At 32.3% G+C, this 21,454-nt stretch overlaps 3 protein-coding genes across 3 annotated transcripts; 2 read left to right on the plus strand and 1 right to left on the minus strand.

Moving 5' to 3' along the window:
• The first annotated feature begins 748 nt into the window (after nucleotides 1-748).
• LOC125866283 (zeatin O-glucosyltransferase-like) lies at nucleotides 749-2,594 on the plus strand. Its single transcript, XM_049546621.1, has one exon. It carries the CDS (start codon nucleotides 873-875, stop codon nucleotides 2,286-2,288), a length of 1,416 nt encoding a protein of 471 aa, XP_049402578.1. The 5' UTR covers nucleotides 749-872; the 3' UTR covers nucleotides 2,289-2,594.
• Nucleotides 2,595-4,671: 2,077 nt separating this feature from the next.
• LOC125865734 (transcription initiation factor IIB-2-like) lies at nucleotides 4,672-8,808 on the minus strand. Its single transcript, XM_049545964.1, has 7 exons — nucleotides 8,308-8,808; nucleotides 6,813-6,837; nucleotides 6,065-6,194; nucleotides 5,853-5,983; nucleotides 5,663-5,751; nucleotides 5,350-5,426; nucleotides 4,672-5,153 (listed from the first exon to the last, which is right to left on the minus strand). The coding sequence occupies exons 1-7, from the start codon at nucleotides 8,652-8,654 to the stop codon at nucleotides 5,014-5,016; spliced, it is 939 nt and encodes a 312-aa protein (XP_049401921.1). The 5' UTR covers nucleotides 8,655-8,808; the 3' UTR covers nucleotides 4,672-5,013.
• Nucleotides 8,809-17,447: 8,639 nt separating this feature from the next.
• LOC125865735 (xylan glycosyltransferase MUCI21-like) lies at nucleotides 17,448-20,247 on the plus strand. Its single transcript, XM_049545965.1, has 3 exons — nucleotides 17,448-17,814; nucleotides 17,913-17,990; nucleotides 18,697-20,247. The coding sequence occupies exons 1-3, from the start codon at nucleotides 17,625-17,627 to the stop codon at nucleotides 19,992-19,994; spliced, it is 1,566 nt and encodes a 521-aa protein (XP_049401922.1). The 5' UTR covers nucleotides 17,448-17,624; the 3' UTR covers nucleotides 19,995-20,247.
• Nucleotides 20,248-21,454: the final 1,207 nt, after the last annotated feature.

Below are 21,454 nucleotides of genomic sequence, written 5' to 3' on the forward strand. Positions count from 1 at the left end.
GTCAAAAAAGTGTCAAAAAGACATAACGAGACATGACATAAGGTGTCTAAAATGAACAAATCCTAGTTAAAATGTCTAAGTGAAAAGTTGTGTCAACTTTAGATGGTCATCGATGAATTAGGCCTTAAAAGAACTTTATGTCTACCTATGTCCTACAATAAAAACTTTATGTCTACTAGAAATAAGTAGATTTAGAATTTTGGATTTATATTTTTTAATTGAATTAATAATTTAAAATATATTTGAGCTATCACTTTTTGGGATTTTAATTATTAGTTGTTCTTTTTTTTTCTATTAGAATTTTTGAACTATTATTATCTACCCCTTTTTCCAACCTGAACTATTGTTATCTATGTATTAAAAACGCACCTAGTTAGTTAAGTAGATGACGATAGTTCAAATAGAAAAAGAAAATAGTTGGCCTAATCAACTTCGATGTATTGATTATAATAGTTGAGGTAGAAAAAGAAATCGACTGATAATTGCGTATGGAACTTACAAATACGATAGTTTATGATGTTTTTTTTATCATTAATTCTTTTTAATAAAAAAAAAAACAAAAAAAGAGTTTTTAATATAAATATAAATTTTTCGTCATTTTATTAAACTCGTAATTAAAACTCTAACTTCACGTTCCTACTTTTATTGCCATGTTACTCAATATAAGCAAATTATATCTCTGTATATATCACATGATCAGTTATTCACATGTTCTCACCCTCTCCACACATATTCTCACCCTCTTCAAATTAAATAAATAGGGGGTAGAGTTGTGAGAAAGTTTGTACCAAAAATTTTATCCAAGAAAAAAAAAACAAGTTCATATTTTCTCATACAAAGTTAAAAATATTCATTGGGAATTTATTTCATCAATGGCTTCCAATCTTCATATTTGCAAAAATAACCAAAAAAGTCAAAAAATTGTTGTAGTAATAGTCCCTTTTCTAGCACAAGGTCATCTTAATCAACTTCTACAACTCTCTTGCCTTATAGCATCTTACAACAACATAAAAGTCCACTATGTTAGTACAAAAACACATAATCTTCAAGCAAAAGTTAGAGTTAGTAATAGTTTTGACTCTCTTTCCAAAATTCATTTCCATGAATTTCCTACTCCAAGTTTCATCTCTCCAAATCCAAATCCAAATTCGCAAATTAAATTTCCATCTCATCTTCAATCTTCATTTGAATCATCGTCTTATCTGAGGAATCCTGTGAAAAGGTTAATCCAAACTCTTTCATCCAAGTATCAGAGAGTCGTTATCATAAACGACTCTCTGATGGGATCAGTTGTTCAAGATTATGTGTCCGTACCAAATGCTGAGGCATACGTTTTCCATAGTGTGTCAGCTTTTACTCTGCTCCTATTTATATGGGAGCGGAAAAAGAAGTCGTTTCTTATAGACTCTGAAATGTTGATTGACCTTCCTTCCCTCGAAGGTTGTTTTAGTCCAGAATTTGAGAAACTTATGAAAAGAGAATATGAATGCATGAAGTTTAACTCGGGAAAGATTTTCAACACGTGTAGAGTCATGGAAAGTCCTTTTCTTGATTTGTTGTCGAAAGAAGTGACCAATAACAACGAAAAACAATGGGCCCTCGGCCCGTTTAACCCAGTCACATTTCCCAAGAACGGGCCCAATACCAAAAGCCACATGTGTTTGTTATGGCTCGACAAACAAGAACCAAACTCGGTGATATTAGTGTCATTTGGTACCACAACTTCATTTTCTGACGAACAAATCAAGGAAATCGCAATTGGACTAGAGAAGAGCGAACAAAAGTTCATTTGGGTGTTGAGAGACGCGGATAAAGGGAATGTTTTTACTAAAGACTCATCAAGAAAGATTGAATTGCCAAAAGGGTTCGAGGAGAGAATTAAAGAAAAGGGGATTTTGGTAAGAGATTGGGCACCTCAATTGGATATTTTGTCACATTGTTCGACTGGTGGATTCTTGAGTCATTGTGGATGGAATTCCTGCATGGAAAGTATCTCGATGGGCGTGCCAATAGCTGCATGGCCAATGCATTCTGATCAACCAAGAAACGCTGTACTAATAACCAAGATTCTTAAAATTGGAATTGTTGTTAGAGAATGGGCTAAAAGGAATGAATTGGTAAAATCAAATGTGGTGAAAAAATGTGTGGAAAAATTAATGGCATCAAAAGGAGGAGATGAAATGAGGAACAAAGCAAAATATTTGAGTGTAGAAATTAGAAAATCAGTGGCAGAGGGTGGAATTAAACGTATAGAATTGGATTCATTCATATCTCATATAACAAGATAACTAGTTCTGGCGATGTTGTTCAGACTCTTGAAAAATATTATCGCACAAATACATTTCTAAAGAATCCGAGCAACCTGGGGTATTGAATAAATTCAAGGATATTCATGCATGATGCATTTGAAGTCAATGTATCAAAATTCCATTTGGATTTAACTTCTATATGTTGAGAGTGTTATAAAAAAGTATAATTGTTGCTTGATGTATTTTCAGATAATTACTTTCCTTTATTATGAACAGTAACATTGTAATTTTTCGTTTATTTGTATGTGTCATTTTTTTTTATAAAAGCAATTTTTCCAAGATTAAAGGTTTTAAATTTATGGATATATACTTATATTAACTTCAAATTAATTTTATACTAATAATTGAATTCAAGTGCATCAATAAACAATTCTCTAGCTTCGCGTTGAGGCATGATAATCCTTTTTATACCATTCTGATTGTATCGAATGTGTGAAGGATTTGCTCTGTATTTTATCAGGTATCCGACAGTTATTTTGTGGCTTGAAATAATTAATTATTTGTATCGAGGATGTTTATACCAAACTATGTAAATCCACCATATATAAGTACTAGAAGTGTATGTACAAACAAACGTCATGCTTTATAAACTTGATCTAAATATCGAGTATGACTAAATTCTTACCTTCACTAATTTAGATTCATACTACAAAATTTAATTTGAAGGGTAAATTACTTCAACTTAAAATAACTTTAGTCTCTAACTAAAACTTTTAATAAAAATTGAACATATTATCTATCATTTCATTGTAATCTTTAATAATCTATTTTTTGACAACAATAATGTATCAATTTTAATCTCACAAATAAAATTTAAAAAAGATACTCCCTCCGTCCCTTTTTAGTTGTCCACTTTAGAAATGACACACAGATTAAGGCAACAATGATTAACACAGTGAAGTTACAATTTTACCCTTATGACAACTTTTCACTTCAAAATTACAACCACTTATTTGAATTAAAGTGAAATAAATTGGAGGGAAACAACATACACTTTTACAATTTTCAAGAAGTGTAAATAAGGGTATAATAGGAAAAAATTTGTTGTCCTTTCTTGATTTGTCAAAATGGACAACTAAGTAGGGACAACCAAAAAAGGAAATATGGACAAGTAAATAGGGACGGAGGGAGTAATAGGTATATGGCCTTATCTCATCATTGATGATAAGTATAAATGTGTAGTCCATTAATATGTTGACAACACAAAAGAGAGAGAATTAAAGGATCAGGTCCCATAGACAAAGATCCATAGAGGATGGAAACAAAAAAAAAAGTGCTTTCAACACTTGAAGTGTCGACAACTAAGCTCAAAAATGAATAGTTGAAAAGATGGAAAATAAAATTTAATAATGAGAAGAAGTATAGAAAAAAATATAATTTAATAATGAGAAGAAGTATGAAAAACACCTTTAAATTTGATGCAAATTATCAATTTCATTTCTAAATTATTGACAACCTTAAAAACGCTAATTTATTTAGATTTAGTTAATAGTGTAAAGTAATGTTTTTAAAACTATCAATAATATGAAAATGAAGTTGATAATTTGCATCGAATTTAAAGGTAAACATAAAGCGGCTGAAAAAACAACTTATTTTGTTTGGATAATAGTGTACATTCAAGATAAAAGTGATTGATCATTACTGAAACCACTTTTATTGTGTGGAAGAAAATTCAGACCTCACTAGTATTGATATTGATTGCTCGTAGCATTTTTATATTATGATACTCATCTCATACCATGGATTTATTCTAATGTATATAACTATTTTAGTTGAAAAGGATAATTCTTAATTACTTTTGTTTATTTATTATTTATTTGAAGGTATTCGCATTTGGATAGCTCTTACATTACTCGAACCGTGGCAACAAGACTTTGATGCAGGACTGGACATGGGTCTGCATGAGTTTACAAGTCTACCATGCCCAAAAAAATTTCCTCTATTACTCAAGTTGTTTGGAAATAATTTTTTGCTAGGGGTAGAAGCATGTAATTAAGATCGATTCAAGTATTTTAAAAATATTATTTTGCTAGGGATAGAAGCATGTAATTAAGATCGATTCAATATACTTGCTTTTGAATAGATGTGGGTAGAAAAGGCTCATGGCCCCTTTTTCATTTCATCATTTTATTGTATTGTACTGTGGGTCACTAGCCTCAAAAAAATTCGGAAAAACCCTCCCACAAATAGTCTGAAAAGGGTAAAATGTACATAGACCTTACCCTTTATATAGGTCTATGTACCTTAAGAAGGTAGATCGATTGTTTTCTATTAACCCTCAACTGAACAAACAAAGAAAAAATGTTGCCAATGACAATTGATAACCATAAAAAAGAAATAGACAACCAAAGGCCTTATCATATACATCAAATAGATTATGAAATTAATTAGCCTATCTGTATTGTGGGAGGAAGAAAAGTGGAAATGAAAAAGATTCTGATTACTAAGGGGATCAACATATTATAGTACACTACCCTTATAACTTCAATATATCTATCTAATTGTCTCTATTCTGGGCACTTTCTTGAAGATTTAGGCCTTTCTAGCAGCAAATTCGCGTACTGCTAAAAACTAAACTAAACTAAACTACACAGGCTCTTTGAGGTCCTTCAACCGACATGCCCTTAAGCGCTGCCATACATAACATAGAAATCACACTTGGAAACGATTAGTGAGAGCAGCAGGTGCTGTAAAAATCGAACTTCTACGCCTTGGGACTGCTTAGGCTCTTAATGTCCTTATCCTTGAGATACCATTGAGGTATAATTTTGGAAGCATGTGGATAGAGATCCTTATATGCATTCTTTATAGTCCCTTCTGCAACTGTGGTTGCAATTGAGATATCTGCATGTACACCCTATCAGTCAAGCTACAGAGCTGGAATAAAAGTATCTTCAGTATATCTAGATCAGCACTATTCTTTACGCAACCAATAGTCGACTTGGAAACAATAGAAGTATAGCATTGGAAGCCTTAAAAGTATAGCGCGGTAAAACATAGTATATTGCCCAGGCTTACAAAAAGAAGGTAATGCCCAAACCTCGCAGGGGTTTCTTTGAATCTGTAAGCTGTGTTAGCATGTATATTATTGCTGCAGCAATCGAAATAGGACTCCTCCTGCAAAATCAGGAATAAACATTTATGTTATTTGACCAATGAGAGAGTCACATACAAATTTGTGGCTAGTGATCAAAGTGACGAAACCCATTTTCCTTCGGTTGTTTAAAGCTCTGATCTTTTCATATCCACAATCTACTTGATTGCTAGACTAAAATTACTTGTGGTTAAGGCACAAATAATTAATATTTGATGACTTAATTAGACGATAACTGCAACCAAAAACATTTCTGTACCTTATATCAAACTCTTCTGACTTCTTGACAGTTTCCTGGACAGCCTTAATCTCTTCATGGTTCATTCCAATGTTAGAACAGAAACGTCTCTGACATTCATGCATGGTCCGTGTCAGATAATACACAAATATTCATATTGTACTGAATGTGCTCACAAAGAGGAGCAGACCAAACACTTGCTCTCACTCACCAGATAGTCTCCAGCATGTATAGTCCCCATCTCCATTGAGTCTCCCATTTCAACCTTCAATTGTTTCACAATGAACTCTTTTGCTCGGCCAATTTCCTTCTTTGTAGCTCCATTGGCGATTGAGCATATTTCTAGTTAACACCCAAAGGTTCAGAGAAGTTCATACAGAGGACTAAACCATTAATCTACATAATAAGATATCATGGTAGTACCTTTTACAGTGCGTGCTTTGCCTTCTTGCCGACACGCAATGTAAATACAAGCAGCCACCAAGGCATCCAGATTCCTTCCTCTCGTACACTTCTGGTCTTCCAGCCTTTTGTATATCTCACTTGCTCGGTCCTGCAGAAGATTAAGGGAAAGATGCATGTTAAAAAACGACACGGGTAAGACTTGTTCTTATGTAATGAAGGAGCAAATTTGTCCCAATACCCTAGGGTTTGATAAGGATAAAGTTAAAGGTTGATTCCCATAGAATGGATTAAAAGAGTACTTCCTTGATCATTAATCCGATGCTGATGGTCGTTGTCAAGGAAAGATAGCTGGCAGCGGTGGCTACATAGGCTGTGTAGCCTTTGTGTTATGATTTCAAACTATAACATGAAAGATAATAGCACGCATGGGCAGAGATCATCACAATGTGATGCGAAAGTCATCTTCTTCAAACAAGAAGATAACTCTAGACTAGAGAGAGGAATATAGCAGTATGGCATCCAGAATTTCAGTAAAAGGTTTTGAAAGACTTGGATTACCAGAATAAGAATCACCGACACCTTAGAGAGTATCGTGTTCAAGGTGAAGCTCGTTTAGTAAATTGAAGATATATTCTTAGCAAAACTAGTTAAAAAACAGAGATTTAAAACAAGCAAGCAACAGCAATTCGAAAATTTGCTCCATTTTGTATGCGAAAAAAGAAGAAGAAGAGAAACAAGAAACATCTAACAAAACAGGAAGACAAACCTTTATGGTGGAAACAAGGCTCAACCTGCAAAGAAGGAAAAAGACAATTAATTTAACTAATGCACACAATAATGGGGGACACACTTGACTAACCCAACAAAAATAACTCCATTCTTAATCTTAAACTTCTCAACATGTAAGACATGCAAAAAGGACAAAACACAACTGTCTAAGATCATTAGTCATGGTGTCATACAAATCACAACAATATGCATCTGAAACCAACATAATCACTTAGCTAGCCGTTCAAAAACAGTAAGAACATAAGGCGCACATAATCATTGTCTCAATTCATCGACAGCCAAGGATAAATGAAATAATTGTTATGATAACATCTCACAAAGGACTTATCTCCAAAACCTAAAAAGCAGAAAAAAAGTTAGCTGCTCCTCTGTTAAGTATTGCTATACTGTTCTGGTTAGAACTGGAAGAAAAAAGCAGTGGCGTTGGAGTATTCTATAAAAAAAAGAAAACAAGGTGGCACGAACGTGGTCTGTATAACTTGGATTCCTATGCAAAGATCATGTCTTACTGTTGCAGCAAATGTACATTTGTGAAAAGCATTGCTCTGTATCCTAGCAGATTCGGTGTATGTTTTACAAATCTTTTTGGAGTAAATGGATAACGTCAAGCAACTAAAAAGGAGCAATCAGTAGCTGGAGAGGACAAAGGATGAATCCATAGCCCAAAGCTCTGTGGAGCACCATCCCAATGTGCGTACTATGTAGACAGGAAGGAAGTCTAAAAGTTTTGAGGGAAGAGCAGCAGCACTTTATTAAACACAGATGCCTACATCCCTTGGTGTTTTGGTATGTAATATGATAAATGCAAACCATTATGATACCTTGTTGGACTTTACTAACTCCTTGCAAAATAGCAGGCTTCAATCACACAACTGGCTTTGGCAATAAAAAAATACTTACAAATAAACTAAGAGATAAGGGTCAAAAACACACCTAATTTTCATACCAAAACTATTGACAGTGTGAGTTTAATACCTAAACTCACACTACTATTTCCATTACATACTTCAAACCACCCTTCTAAGTAACATTCAAATTCATTATCAGTTCTCCTCGGCTAATACATATTCGGTCTAAATAGTCAATATCACACAACACTGAACTCAATAAACCACCATATTACTCCCTCCATTTCAATTTATTTGTCTTACTTTCCTTTTTAGTCCGTTTCAGAAGAAACATCACTTTCCTTTTTTGGCGACTTCTAATTCTAACCATCCACGTGACAACTGACATGTTTATAATCACGCATATTGATACATTTTATAAATCTTTGATTTAACACCACGAAATTCAAAAGTCTCTTTGACTTTCCTAAACTCCGTGCTAAATCAAAATGAACTAGACAAACAAATTGAAACTCCCTCACTCCCAATTTTTCAGGACTAGCTCAAAATTCAAATATCCCAAACTAAATACTAGTAAAAAAAGGGAACTTTTTAAAACATTGGTTGAAGCTCGATAAGTTTTACCTATCAGCCATATTAGCAATAGCTTTAAAAGCCATAACTAGGGCACGTTCAGGATCACCACCTCGATTCTGCAACCTAGCTAGAGATGAATCTCCATTACTTCCATTAGGACCTTTAGAAATGACAGTAGAAAGACCGACATCACCAAGCAACGGGTTGACGGGTCCTCCAACACGGTTCGGGTCATGATCACCGGATTCATCAGCAAACGTACGCCACTCAGAAGTCTCATCAATTGACCTCGATTCCAGCACAAGTCCACACTCCGAGCAAACTGTATCACCAGCGGCATGGTCAAATACCACCTCCGTGTTCCGTTTGCAGTCCGAACAGTATGAGTCACCCATCCTAGCTGACCCGACCCGACCCGAATTTATGTGAACCCGAAATTGAGAAAATTGACTTGAGGTTCTTCGTCAGAAGCTGTGAATTGAGCTAGAGAGAAAAGGATTATGTGTTGTTAATGGAGTTTTATCTCTCTAAAAAATCTTTATTGATAACTGTGGAGAACTGAAATATGGTCAACCGGGTATTTATAAACCGATAAAGCTGAAGCGGGTCGGTCGAAAAGATCGAGAGTAGGGACCACATTTCGTTCATACATAAAACGTGGAAATATGTAAACCTGGGGAACAACGACGAAACTAGAATTTTAAATTAATTGAGTTCGATCGAATTTGCATGCGAGTGATTAGCTTCGTCCCTCAGGATAACAATCACATATTGAGTGTAATTTTACAAGTCAGATTTCTTCGATTGTCGTTTCCTTTGCTAGTGCTTCGTGGGGTTACTGTTAAAAAATTAGTCATATTTTGTTCTGATTATAATTACAACCTATTTATAGTCGTGGTGTATATTCCTATTTTAAATATATAGAGATATTGTTTTCACTTATTTGAAAGAGAAAAAGCTTAATGTGTAGTAACAATTCATGTAAATTGTTTTCTCCTTCTACGTTACATATTACATTCAATATTCAATTGTTCGATTAAACATAAAATTATACAAAATGATAAACGCTATGGAGAATAAATTATTTTCCTTCTATTGATGTTAGTATTACTGTTTATAAACTATTGAATTTGACACGAATTTTACAAAGAAAACATTTTTTTAAAATATAACATATTAATTTTGACATGTCCCCCCCCTCTCCCCCCGTCTCCCCAAATTAACATCGATTAGATCACTCAAAATAGTGTTCAAAGTTTTGGCCCATTAAACCCCCAGCCCTATCAAAGTTGGGCTTACAAAAGAGCTTATATTAGTTGGGCTGGATTGGCACAAATACGAGATGACTCTCAAATCTAATTAGCCCAAAGAAGCCTGTCCTCATTACGGCACGCCTGTTTGAAAAGTCTAACTCTCTTTCTTTTAATTTATGTGGTATTATTCGGATTTCAAAAGTTAAACAAATTAATTTTGACTGTGAAATCAAACATGCTATCCTTAAGTTTTTGAAATAAAAATTTACAAAATTATGTAAAATGTACTATAAGACCTATTATGATAATTTAATATATTTAAGATATATATGAAAAAATTTGTTAGAAAAATATTTATTTGAATCTCGAGATTCAAAAGTTGTCATACAAATTGAGGTGGAGGTAGTATTTATCATGTATTTTATTTTGGGAATCTTCAGAAAAAATGTGATGTTTCCTCCTCATCTTCACTTTAAAATATTGGATGAGTTACCATATAATAAGGTACCATGAATACAATGAAAGATATTTAAGGTAAAATGAATAAAATATCACTGGTGAAAAGGATGTGCGTGAGTGAAATATAATGCATGTATCACTGCAAAATATAATATTAGTAAAATGAAATTAATAAATCATCAAAGTTGATTATTGAAATATACGTTCAAGATTAAATTCTGATAAATTATTTTAAAATATTTAAAATTTCAAACTTTTATAAACTTAAGCATGAGTTAAAAAAACGATTCAAAATCGGATATCTATGCACTTGCCGCTATCAAACTTTGAGTGTTATAGTTCAACAATATAATTTGAATTTCTAAATTTGTTGATTGTCGATAGATAGTTTGAGCTACTCGTGATATAAAAGGGGTAGGCGTTGGTGTGTTGCATGTTGATTGAGGGATGGAATGAGATAGATTCAATTGTTATATATCGTGGTGGAGTCAAAATTTTCACTGAGGGGGTTAAAAAAACATGCTAAATAGTGCTGACAAATGAACTGTACTTTCAAGTTAAAATATTAAAAAAAATTGCTAGCCAATTTTGAACTCGCACGTCTACTAGTTTTTGAACCCCATAACCGTTGAATCAATCCCCTTACTCGTGTTGAGGGGGTTAATATTAAATATATAAATATAAAACACAAATTTGATCCTATATATTTTGTATAATTTTTCGATTGAAGAGATTCAAGTGAACCCTGAACACCATGTAAATCCACCCCTGATTTTATATATATATATCGCTCCTAATATTTTTCATTGTAACAGAAATAGAAAACATTTAGATAGTCAAACTTTGGTCCAATAGGATTAAACTTCTTCCAGGCTAAGACAATATTTTATCCAATTTTCAAACTTTGGTCTTAGATTGCGATTTGCGCCGAACTTTTATCTAATAGAGCTAAGCTAATCTTTAAGGGTCTGTTTGAAAGGACACAATGGAATTGGGAATTGGTGTAATTACTCTCTTTGTCCTGTTTGGTAGATCAAGTAATTACATGGTAAAAGGGGAATTGGGTGTAATTGAAGGGGTGTAATTACACTCTTCAATTCCTTTGGGAGGGTAAGGAATTGAGTGTAATTACACCATGTAATTACATGAATTTTTTAATACTATCTTTTTTAATATATTTTTATTTGAAACACCAAAAGGTCACTTCTTTCTTTTTGTCTGGACATTTCCATTTCTTTCAACGGCACAAGAACAAACCTTGTGCATCTTCTTTCAAAGTTAGACTTCTTTCTGATTCATTTTACTTTCAAATTTTGATGTCTAGGTAGATTATGTATGAGTTTGATCTTTGTATTTTTTCCTATTAGTTCTTGAGATTAAAATAAATATGAGAATTAATTTTTTTTCTTTAATTTTTTATAATAAATTGGAACTGGATTTGGTGTCTAAAGTCAAATTTGTATTCATTAATTAATTTAAGTAGTAATATTATTTACTTAAAATCTAATTTATTTTAAAATTTAACTGTGTAATTACTCTGTGGCATCCAAACAGGACATGAGTAATTACAGTGTAATTACACTGTGGCAACCAAACATGCCAATGTAATTACTAGACAGTGTAATTACTAGGCTGGTAATTACTACCCTAGTAATTACACCAATTCCAATTACCAGGTGGCTTTCCAAACAGACCCTAAAAGTTTTTTGATTTATCACTCGGCATTCAATAAATATATTTAATTTCGATAAACTTCTAGAGAGTAAGACATTTCTAATTAACTATTAGATAACTCTCTATTTAGCGAAGCTTAAACCCAAAATTAATAATTAAATAAAAATAAATATTTATCACTTCACCTCGAAGACTTTTTATAGGGTCATCCACCCTAATAAAATTACACAACAAATTGAACAACAACAACAAAAAAAAAAAAAAAACACTAGATTTAATTATGCAATTAATAAACCATCTCTCCCTTTCTCTTTCTTTTTAGATTTTCTCTTTTCCTTTTTTACTATAACCTTTTATGACTCCCTTTTTTTTAAACATGATTGATTTTTGAAATTTTATTTTATAAAAGTTAACTCAAAGTAACAAACCGTGCCCGCCCAAAAAAAAATTGTCGTTGAAAATGTAGGAAAAAAGGTTAATAATCTTAATCCGTGAGCATATAATTCAATATTAATTAAAGCCGTAATCCAGGGGTTATCTTAATTCCATCAAAATTGTATGTTTCCGGCGATATTTCAGGATGTCTTTTTCCTCAAAATTCTACAACTAATTCTCTTGTCATATCTAGAATTGTTTTCTCCGTCTCAAAATACTTTAGTTATTCGAAATCAAGAATAAATAATATAAATTTTAATAATAGACTTATGTTATTATATTGATATAAGAAAACAATATAATTTATGATACTTTTATATTCGACTCTCGAAAAGTAAGATGTGCTAAATATTTTATACGAGGCTGCACTTTTGATTTCTCTTTCAACCTTTTTTTTTTATGTTTAATCCAACTTTAAAAATAAGCTTTTATTAATATTTTTTGTATTCGATACACAACAAAAATTATAATAATATTTTAAAATGTAAACATACACTATAAAGATTGACAAAAATATAAGTGTAGGGGATTATATTGATGGGGTGGGGTGGGGGATTAGAGGATGAGGATAACAAATAAACTTGAAATATTAGTTGTGAAACTTATTTTTTCTAATTTTATTAGAAACATTATTTTTCTTACTTTTGTAAAGAAATCACTTTTTTCTTAAGAAAAATATATTTTAAAATATTTTGATCAATCAAACATAACAAAAATTAAAAATCTCTTATTTAATGCACCCAATTATTATTCAAAACTAGAGCCTAAACTAGAACCGTTTATATACTACTCTAGTACGTAGGTTAACATAAATAAAATAAAGGGCTAACCCATCGCTGGCCCCCTAAATTTGGCATCAACTTTCACTTAGACACCTCAATTAGGCGATGTTCATTTTAGACACCCCATGTGGAGTTTCGTTATGTTATTTTGACACTTTTCGCTGACTCAACATAGCATGTGTGTTACACGAATTTTATGCGCGTGAAACACTCTTTTTTTCTTGGAAAATATTTTTGCTCTCTTCTTCTTCCTCACTCTTCTCTTCCTGTAACTTCTCTACCTTCCATCACCCAACATCACCATACAACTTTTTGAAAAAATTCTGCAAAACTTTGTTGGGTTATATTAGAATCCAATTTCTTCAACAAAAGAGTCAATTTCTTTAGCAACCTCATCAGAAAAAATGAAGATCATCAGCATTCTCTAAGAATTTGCAACTCTTTTTCTTTTTAAAATCAAATCACATAAAGTTTAAGCTCTTCTACATTAATGTTGTCTGCTACTACAACTAAAAAACCTCCCACCCCCAATAATAATGAGAAGTTCTCTTATTTTCAGTTTTCTTACTGAAAATTCCTAATTTTCAGTGTCTGAAACAACGAAAATTGGAGGAACAAGCTATTACATCGTCTGCATCTTCACCATTTAAATAACTAAATCCCCAACATTTTTCCATAGCATTCCTAACTAAATTCCATAACATTTCTCCATAGCATTCATAACTAAATCCCCAATTTTTTCTCCGTCTGCATCTTCACCATTTATATAATATTGTTATTTTTGTTTCAAGATGCAGTTTTGATTTAAAAAAAAAAAGAGGAATCAAGGAATGGATTTTAATGGATTTGAAGAAGACAAAGAGAAAGAACAAAAATGCATTGAAGAAGAAGCAGAAGATGTGGGGGGGTGAGGACTAGGGTTAGATGTTTTGAAGAAAAAAAAAGAAAGTAAAAGTGAGTTTTTTAAAAATAAAATAAAATTCCACATGTCACATGTTCATTCATTTATTTATCCACGTAGGAGGCGTTTGGATACACACACTTAAGCTAGTTCTAAGAATATAAAAAAAGTGTCAAAATGACACATTGAAACCCTACATGAGGTACCTAAAATGAACATCGTTTAGTTGAAGTGTCTAAGTGAAAATTGCTGCCAAGTTTAGGGGGCCACCGATGGGTTTGCCCTAAAATAAATAAATATTATGGGGTGGCTGGAAAAGCAAACTACTTTAGCTGAAGAGAGCAAAATAACTAATTATTGACTTTTCTTTCAGTTAAAGAAACAATATAATACAGCAGTATATTGTTACAAATATTATCAAAATTATTCATAATTTTAGATAAAATTAATATGATTTGTAAAGGAAGTAATTAAAGACTGAAAAAAATTGTTGGCTTATAAAACTACTAGCGATTCCTTCATTCTTAATCAGATGTCTCAAATTTTAATTTTAAATATGAAAATAATTTTATAAACAACGTCTTTTCTTAAATAGATCTTATATGATATAAATTCAAATTAATCGGATAAATTTTTTTGTAATGTGCCCCATATGGAATGTGCAGTAGTACCATAGCCCATAACTTTTGTCTGTCCCAATCACTGCTGTATTTGCTTTTCTTCTAAAAAGTTTTAGGAAAGTGTTTAAATTTAGTTATTTTAATTCTTGTAGGAGAATCATTCACATTATATTCCCAGATATGTAATAAAGGCATTTAACTTTTAATTAATTAAAAAATATTTTTTAAACTTTTATTATTTAATATAGGGGTATGTTAAGGAATCATACGATGAGAAATTATACATTCATTAAAGTGAAAGTTCATATAACTAATTGACTGAGTTATAAAATTCTAAAAATGTATTTTTTTGGTCTCTTTTTCGAACTATATTTTTTGTCCAATCTAAAGTAATAATATATCATATATGCGTAAAATATACATATAAGTCTTTAAATGCTTCAATTATATAAATAAAATTTAACTATTTGAAAAAAATAGAAAGTCAAATTAAGTTGCGTTGGAAGTTGCAATTTACACGCATAGAATGGTTAGTACTAGTATTGTTCTGTACAAGAAGAAGCCAACCTTGGCCTTTTCAATTTTAAATTTTTTGAATTTTATTTATTTTTAAAAAACTAATTCTTTTTAAAAGTATCAAAATCTTGTTAAGCACATGACTACACCTAAACCAGATGATTAAAATATCAAAAGCATACTATTTTAATCGGTTATTCATCATTTTATTGGTTCATCTTATCAATAATTAAATATATTCACTATTATCGATGAATAAATTGAAAGGTTATACAGTTGTTTGTGAGTCTATAAATTTTTTTGATCTTTGTTAGTTCGTCCGGTGTAATAAATGTCATACGACTTATTTTCTGATGAACGAAAAATAGAGCTTTCAATTTTTCTTTTTTTTTTGAATTTGGAAATATGTTTGGAAAATAATTTACAAATAATCACCAAACGCCACATAAAAATATTTCCTTGCGATGGAACTAATAATTAGTCAATAATAATCAGCTAATCAATTATTTCGAAGTCTTCAATTTTTTTTTCTGTTTTTCTGCATATTATAATTATAACTTTTGAAGAAGTCAACATTACTCGATTATTATTCTTTTTCTCCCCTTTTATTTATAAATTAATAATTAGGTACATATATTTGCTTTGAATAAAATAGTAATAAAACTTGATTTTAATGAAAAAAATATGTGTCAACAATAATACACGAAACATGCAACTTCATGGGATGTAAAAAAAAAACAAGAAAAAGAGAATTAGGTAAGTGTCTTTGTTTTTTCAAATTGCTAATTTTTTGATAATTTAAAGCATATTATGTTTGTCATGATTAGTCGAAAAAAGAAAAGAAGTTATGTGGCCTAAATGATAGTAACTCTTTAAACTTGGTAATACGTTTCATTTAGATATTCGAACATGATTTGTTTTAATTATGTAGTTAAAAATATGATAAAATATTTTTATTAGATATTTTCGATTTAAATTTCTATTTTTTTTTGTGCATGTTCAACACACACTTAATTAGATTGTTGATGTAATTTATACACATTACCCTTGTTGTAAAACCTTATACGTGTGTATAATTAAATGAATTGACATATTTTCATGCAATTAACTTAATTTTTTAATAGCCGTTTGAGAATATATATACACTTTTTTCTCCAAAATTTGAAATTGAAAATATTTAAGAAAATATTTTATCGCATGTTTGGATGCTAAATCGAAAATAAATCATAGTTCAAATATCTAAATAAAATTTATTGACAAATTTAAAATATGTTGTGTATTAAGCCATTATGCTTCCATACAACCAACCAAATACTTTTTTTGTTTCAATTTGTGTGATATTTTTTCTTTTTAATTCGTCTAAAAAAGGACGTAGCATTTCCTTATCCGACAACTATTAATCTATAGCAAACATCATTCCTATAATATCCATATTGGATTTCACTTAACATTTTATTATGAAGAAGAGTCGTGAAAAAATAAATACCAACATGACTTTAATAAGAACAATATGATAAATATAATAAAGTCTTGTCTTACTTTTTAAACTTCTTCCCCCTGAACAAAGTTAGTAAGGGTCCAAAGGTTCATACGAACTCCCTTCAGCAGAAAATTATATTATTTATATATATGTATGTATATAATAGATGTTAAACTCCCTCAACTTCTTTATATGTTTACTTTTTCATATTTTATAAAAAAAAATTGACTCTATCCCTATTCAAAGCGTGCATCATAAATTGAGACAGAAGGAATATCGTATTCCCACCGTTCCTTTTTATATGTCACCCTTTTCTATAAATAGTTGGACCATAATACTTGTCATTTTATTAAATCAATGCATAAATTACCATATTCTTCCTATTATACTCTTGATAGAATAGTTAATTAGTCTTGAAAATATATATACTTTGACCAACCTAAGAAAACTAATAAGTAATTAATATTCATTGGAATACTTCATGCATTGATAATTACTCTCTCCATTCACTATTCTATAAAATCTGATTTTGAAAATAAATTCAAAAATTTAAATAGTCATCCAAATACATTATAATTTTTGAAATCTAGCATATTCATCATTTATTGAAAAATTGAATTAAGAAAACATTAAATAAGAGTAGAAGGGTAAAATTACTTAATTTCTTAATGCAAAAGCAATCTAAAAAGGTGACATAAAAAAAGAACGAAGGGAGTATTTTTTTTTTGATTTTCCACCCAGCGTTCGGAGCCCACATTAGAGCTCCAATTAAATTCGGATCGCGCTCTGCAGGGCTCATTCGGGGGTTGCGCTCCCAACAAGATTTTCTCCATATCCAAAACTCGAATTCGAGATCTCTTGTTAAGGGTGAAACACGGGTGAGTATTTGCACAAAAGCGCAGCCTCATAGACACACAAACACACACCTATTTTCCAAGTTGTAACATGTTAAGAACCCGTCTAAGCCAGCCAGAAAAAAAATTCCTTTACCAATTGTACACGCCTTTGACTGTGAACAAAAAAAATAAAACATACCATACTACTCGTTTAATTTTTATTATTTTTCTTCCTTCACCTTAAATTGACAGCTCCCATTTTCAAGATTCCAATTAGTACAGCAAACCTTTGAACCCCAGAAAAACCTTTCCTCAAGCACACTTTTCAAAGTTATAAACATCAAAAAGATTCTTCCTTTACTCTGTTTTATTCACAAAGTTAACATTTTTCTTCCTGTTTAAGCTGTTAATGTTCAAGAAAATGGTGTATTACCAGAGATATCATCAATGGAGAAAAGGGGATGTTCCTTTTGTTTGTGAAAACAGCAAAAGAGTAGCAAGACCTAAGCTTTTGTTTCTTGTTCTTCTATCTTTTATCTCTTTTAGTTTTATTTTAGCTCCCCTTTTCTTCACATCTGCTCCTACTCTTTCTCTTTTATGTAAGTTTCTTTCTTTCTTCTCTCTGTTTTCAACTCTTTTTTCTGCTTTGTTTCTCTTTTTCTAACTCTTTTTTTATGTACTGTGGTGTATTTTGCAGATTCATTTGGTTTTGAAGATGAAGGGGTTGTTTCTAAATCAGATGTATATGCTTCTGTTTGTTCCTCTGTCTCTAATGGTTAGTACTTAGTTGCTTTTATGTTCATCTGTTTTTTTTTTTTGGTTGTATAGTATTTGTTACAGCAAAAAGGATGCTTTTTTCCCTAAAGATTCCCAATTTTTTTGATAAACCAATTTCGGAATTTTTCATATTATCACCATAGGTGGTTTATAGGCTCTAGCCCTTTGATTGCTTTTGTAGAGGAAAGCAAGTTCCTTTCCTATTACTTTTATAACATCTATTACTCCGGTGGTTTAAATTTGTTTGTCTGGTTTTGATTTGGTACGGAGATTATGAAAGTAAAGAAGTTTTTGAATCGCGTCGTCGTAAATAGGTAGAATGTACCCAATGTGATCTTAAACTTGTTATGTGGAAAGCTCGTATTAAAGAGTTGCCAAAAAAAAATATTTTTTTTGAAACGGACTAGAAGGAAAAGTAAGATAAACAAATTGAAATAGAGTGAGGAGTAGGGTAATTTAGTTTGACGATTATAGAAAATGAGCTTATATGAAGAACTGGGGATTCATACGACCGACCCCGACTTATTTGGGATTGAGGCATAGTTATTGATGTTATTTTGTTGTTGTTGTTGTGTGTCTGTTGTAATCTAATCTTGTTTTGAAATGTATAGTTAGAGCACAATATCAACCTTAATGCTTGGCTTTTTAGTTTTACCAACTTCTCTTTTTCGATAGTTGAGAGATTTTTTCCCATCAAAATGCAGGGTCAATTTGCTGTGATAGAAGTAGCATTCGATCCGATATCTGTGTACTGAAAGGGGATGTAAGAACAGATTCTGCTTCCTCCAGAATTACCCTCTACAGAAGCAATGTTTATGGCAGTCAAGTTATTGGGGCCTCTGGTGAAAATGATGAGATATTCCAACACGAAAAGATTAAGCCGTATACTCGGAAATGGGAAAAGAGTGTAATGGACACCATTGATGAGTTGGACCTTGTTACAAAGGGAGAGAATTCTGCTATTCATCAGAAGTGTGATGTGCAACATGATGTGCCTGCTGTGTTCTTCTCTACTGGAGGTTACACTGGTAATCTTTACCACGAATTCAACGATGGGATTATGCCTCTTTACATAACTTCTCAGCATTTCAACAAGAAAGTTGTGTTTGTAATCCTTGAGTATCATGATTGGTGGATTTCAAAGTACGAGAACATACTTCCTCACCTCACTGAATATCCTATTATCGATTTTAGAGGTGATAACAGGACTCATTGCTTCCCTGAAGCCGTAGTTGGTTTAAAGATCCATGATGAGCTAACTATCGATGCATCATTGATGGGAAGAAACAAGACCATTAGGGATTTCCGAGACATGCTAGACCGAGCTTATTTGCCTCGAATTAGAGGTTTGATCCAAGAAGAGGAACATGAAACACAGTTGGATATGAATATATCTGCTTTGTCACCGTCAGCCAAGACAAAGATAGAGACGACTGAAGAAAAGCGGGACGTGAAGAAACCTAAAGTGGTCATCATAGCTAGAAATGATTCAAGAGCTATACTCAATGAGGATTCATTAGTTAAAATGGCAGAAGGTATTGGGTTCCAAGTGGAAGTTTTGAGGCCTCAACGAACGACTGAGCTAGCAAGAATCTATCGAGCTCTTAATTCCAGTGATGTTATGATTGGAGTTCACGGTGCTGCTATGACTCATTTCCTCTTCATGAGGCCTGATTCTGCTTTCATCCAAATCATTCCGCTAGGAACAGATTGGGCAGCAGATACTTACTATGGACTACCCGCAAGGAAGTTAGGTCTCAGGTACATTGGCTACAAAATCCTTCCACAAGAAAGCTCTTTGTACAACGAGTACGAGAAAAGTGATCCTGTTCTTACAGACCCCGACAGTGTGAACAACAGAGGATGGGAGTTCACAAAAAAGATCTACCTTGATCGTCAAAATGTGAGGTTGAACCTTCGAAGGTTCCATAAGAGATTGCTTCGTGCCTATTACTATTCTATGGCAAAGAAGAATGGTCGTCTTCATCATCAAAATCAGTAATCTTTTTCCATCTTTGCGGTTACTGGAGTGGACGGGAATAATCTCAGTAGTTAATAGTTCTTAGAGTTGTACATCAATACTCACAAGAAAAAAAAAAGTAATTTTTTTTGTATAGATCATTTTGCATTTGTTGTAAATCAAGTAGGAAAAATACACTCTTTGGTATATACTGCATTCACTTCATTCTTTTTCTCTTTCTTCTGATTTCTGTAGTTGTGATTCTTTTGCAAATTATATGTCAATGTGATTCTTATTCTGGATATCTACTAGTACTTGAAGCAGGAGCCTTGTCATAACTGGTAAAGTTGTTGTCATGTGATCAGGAGGTCATTAGATTCGATCAGTAGAAATAGGTCTTCTTGTAGAAATGCAAGATAAAACTGCTTACAAAAGACCCTTTATGGTCCGACACTTCCCCGGACCCTGAAATTGGAAGTTCACACTCAACGCAATGTAAAGTGCTTATACTCTCTCTGAGCCCTCCATAGAATGGCACATCACCAGCCTTGCTTTAGTTCTCTTCTCGTTCAATGTTGTCTTTTCAGCGCGTTGGTGAACTTGACAATCTGAGCTAGAGTAACTGCGAAAGCTTAGTGCATCAGACTCCCCTTTTTGATTATTATTAGCTTCTATATAGAATGGAGAAACATATATACATCCTAACAAATGAACGGTGACCTTAATATTTTTAAAATTCATGGCGCGTAGGACTCATTAAAATGCTGGAAACCTTTTTCCAACAATAAAATGGAAAGACGCCTTAATCATTGACTAATTAGTATTTAGAACACAAATCCAACAGTGTATTTGCACTTCAGCAGGCTATAGATCAATAATTTTTTTTTTATTTCGTATTGACAAGCTTTATTTGTTTATATCTTTTCTATCTACTTTGCCAACCTCATCCCACTATACCATTCAGTTTTTAAAGAATTGTTCCAAAAGTATGGGCAAAGTGTTGCCGTACTGAAAATGGTTGTGTAAACAATTGCACAAAACAGAATATGGTATCCAACAAGGGCCTAGCTTATGTTGTAGAAGATTCTGCCAAAACATTACAATTAAGTATGAGAATGACCAACATGGATTAAAGGTAGGATGATTTGAAATTTCTCCATCCTTAATCAACTGTCTCAAATTTGAGCTTTCAATTAGGAATGTCGCCCTTAGAAATAAGACTCAATATGCGCATTCGAATAATCGACTCCTGAGTAAGAAATATCTGAAACTTAAGCTCATCACAACTTATTTACCCTAGAAAAGAAGAGCCCTGACAATTGCATTTTTTCTTTCAAGATGCCAAGAAAATAAAAAGAATTAAGCTTATAAGTAACTTATACTCATACGGCTGACCTAGGGTTTTAAGCCAGCAGCTGCGCAGCTCTCATGGCTGCTACGACCACTGGACGGCCTCCTTTCGAGGCTGTCCAGCCCACCCCACCACCCCAAACCACCACATA

This window comes from Solanum stenotomum, chromosome 5 (genome assembly GCF_019186545.1).
Source record: "Solanum stenotomum isolate F172 chromosome 5, ASM1918654v1, whole genome shotgun sequence".
Lineage (NCBI taxonomy): Eukaryota > Viridiplantae > Streptophyta > Magnoliopsida > Solanales > Solanaceae > Solanum > Solanum stenotomum.

Coding starts and splice junctions, on each gene's coding strand:
- LOC125866283 (XM_049546621.1), top strand. CDS start 873: ATGGCTTCCAATCTTCATATTTGCAAAAATAACCAAAAAAGTCAAAAA.
- LOC125865734 (XM_049545964.1), bottom strand. CDS start 8,654: ATGGGTGACTCATACTGTTCGGACTGCAAACGGAACACGGAGGTGGTA. Junction 6,838..8,307: donor ATTGCTAATATGGCTGATAG/GTAAAACTTATC, acceptor CCTTCTTTGCAG/GTTGAGCCTTGTTTCCACCA. Junction 6,195..6,812: donor GCCTTGTTTCCACCATAAAG/GTTTGTCTTCCT, acceptor AATCTTCTGCAG/GACCGAGCAAGTGAGATATA.
- LOC125865735 (XM_049545965.1), top strand. CDS start 17,625: ATGTTCAAGAAAATGGTGTATTACCAGAGATATCATCAATGGAGAAAA. Junction 17,815..17,912: donor TCCTACTCTTTCTCTTTTAT/GTAAGTTTCTTT, acceptor TGTATTTTGCAG/ATTCATTTGGTTTTGAAGAT. Junction 17,991..18,696: donor TTGTTCCTCTGTCTCTAATG/GTTAGTACTTAG, acceptor ATCAAAATGCAG/GGTCAATTTGCTGTGATAGA.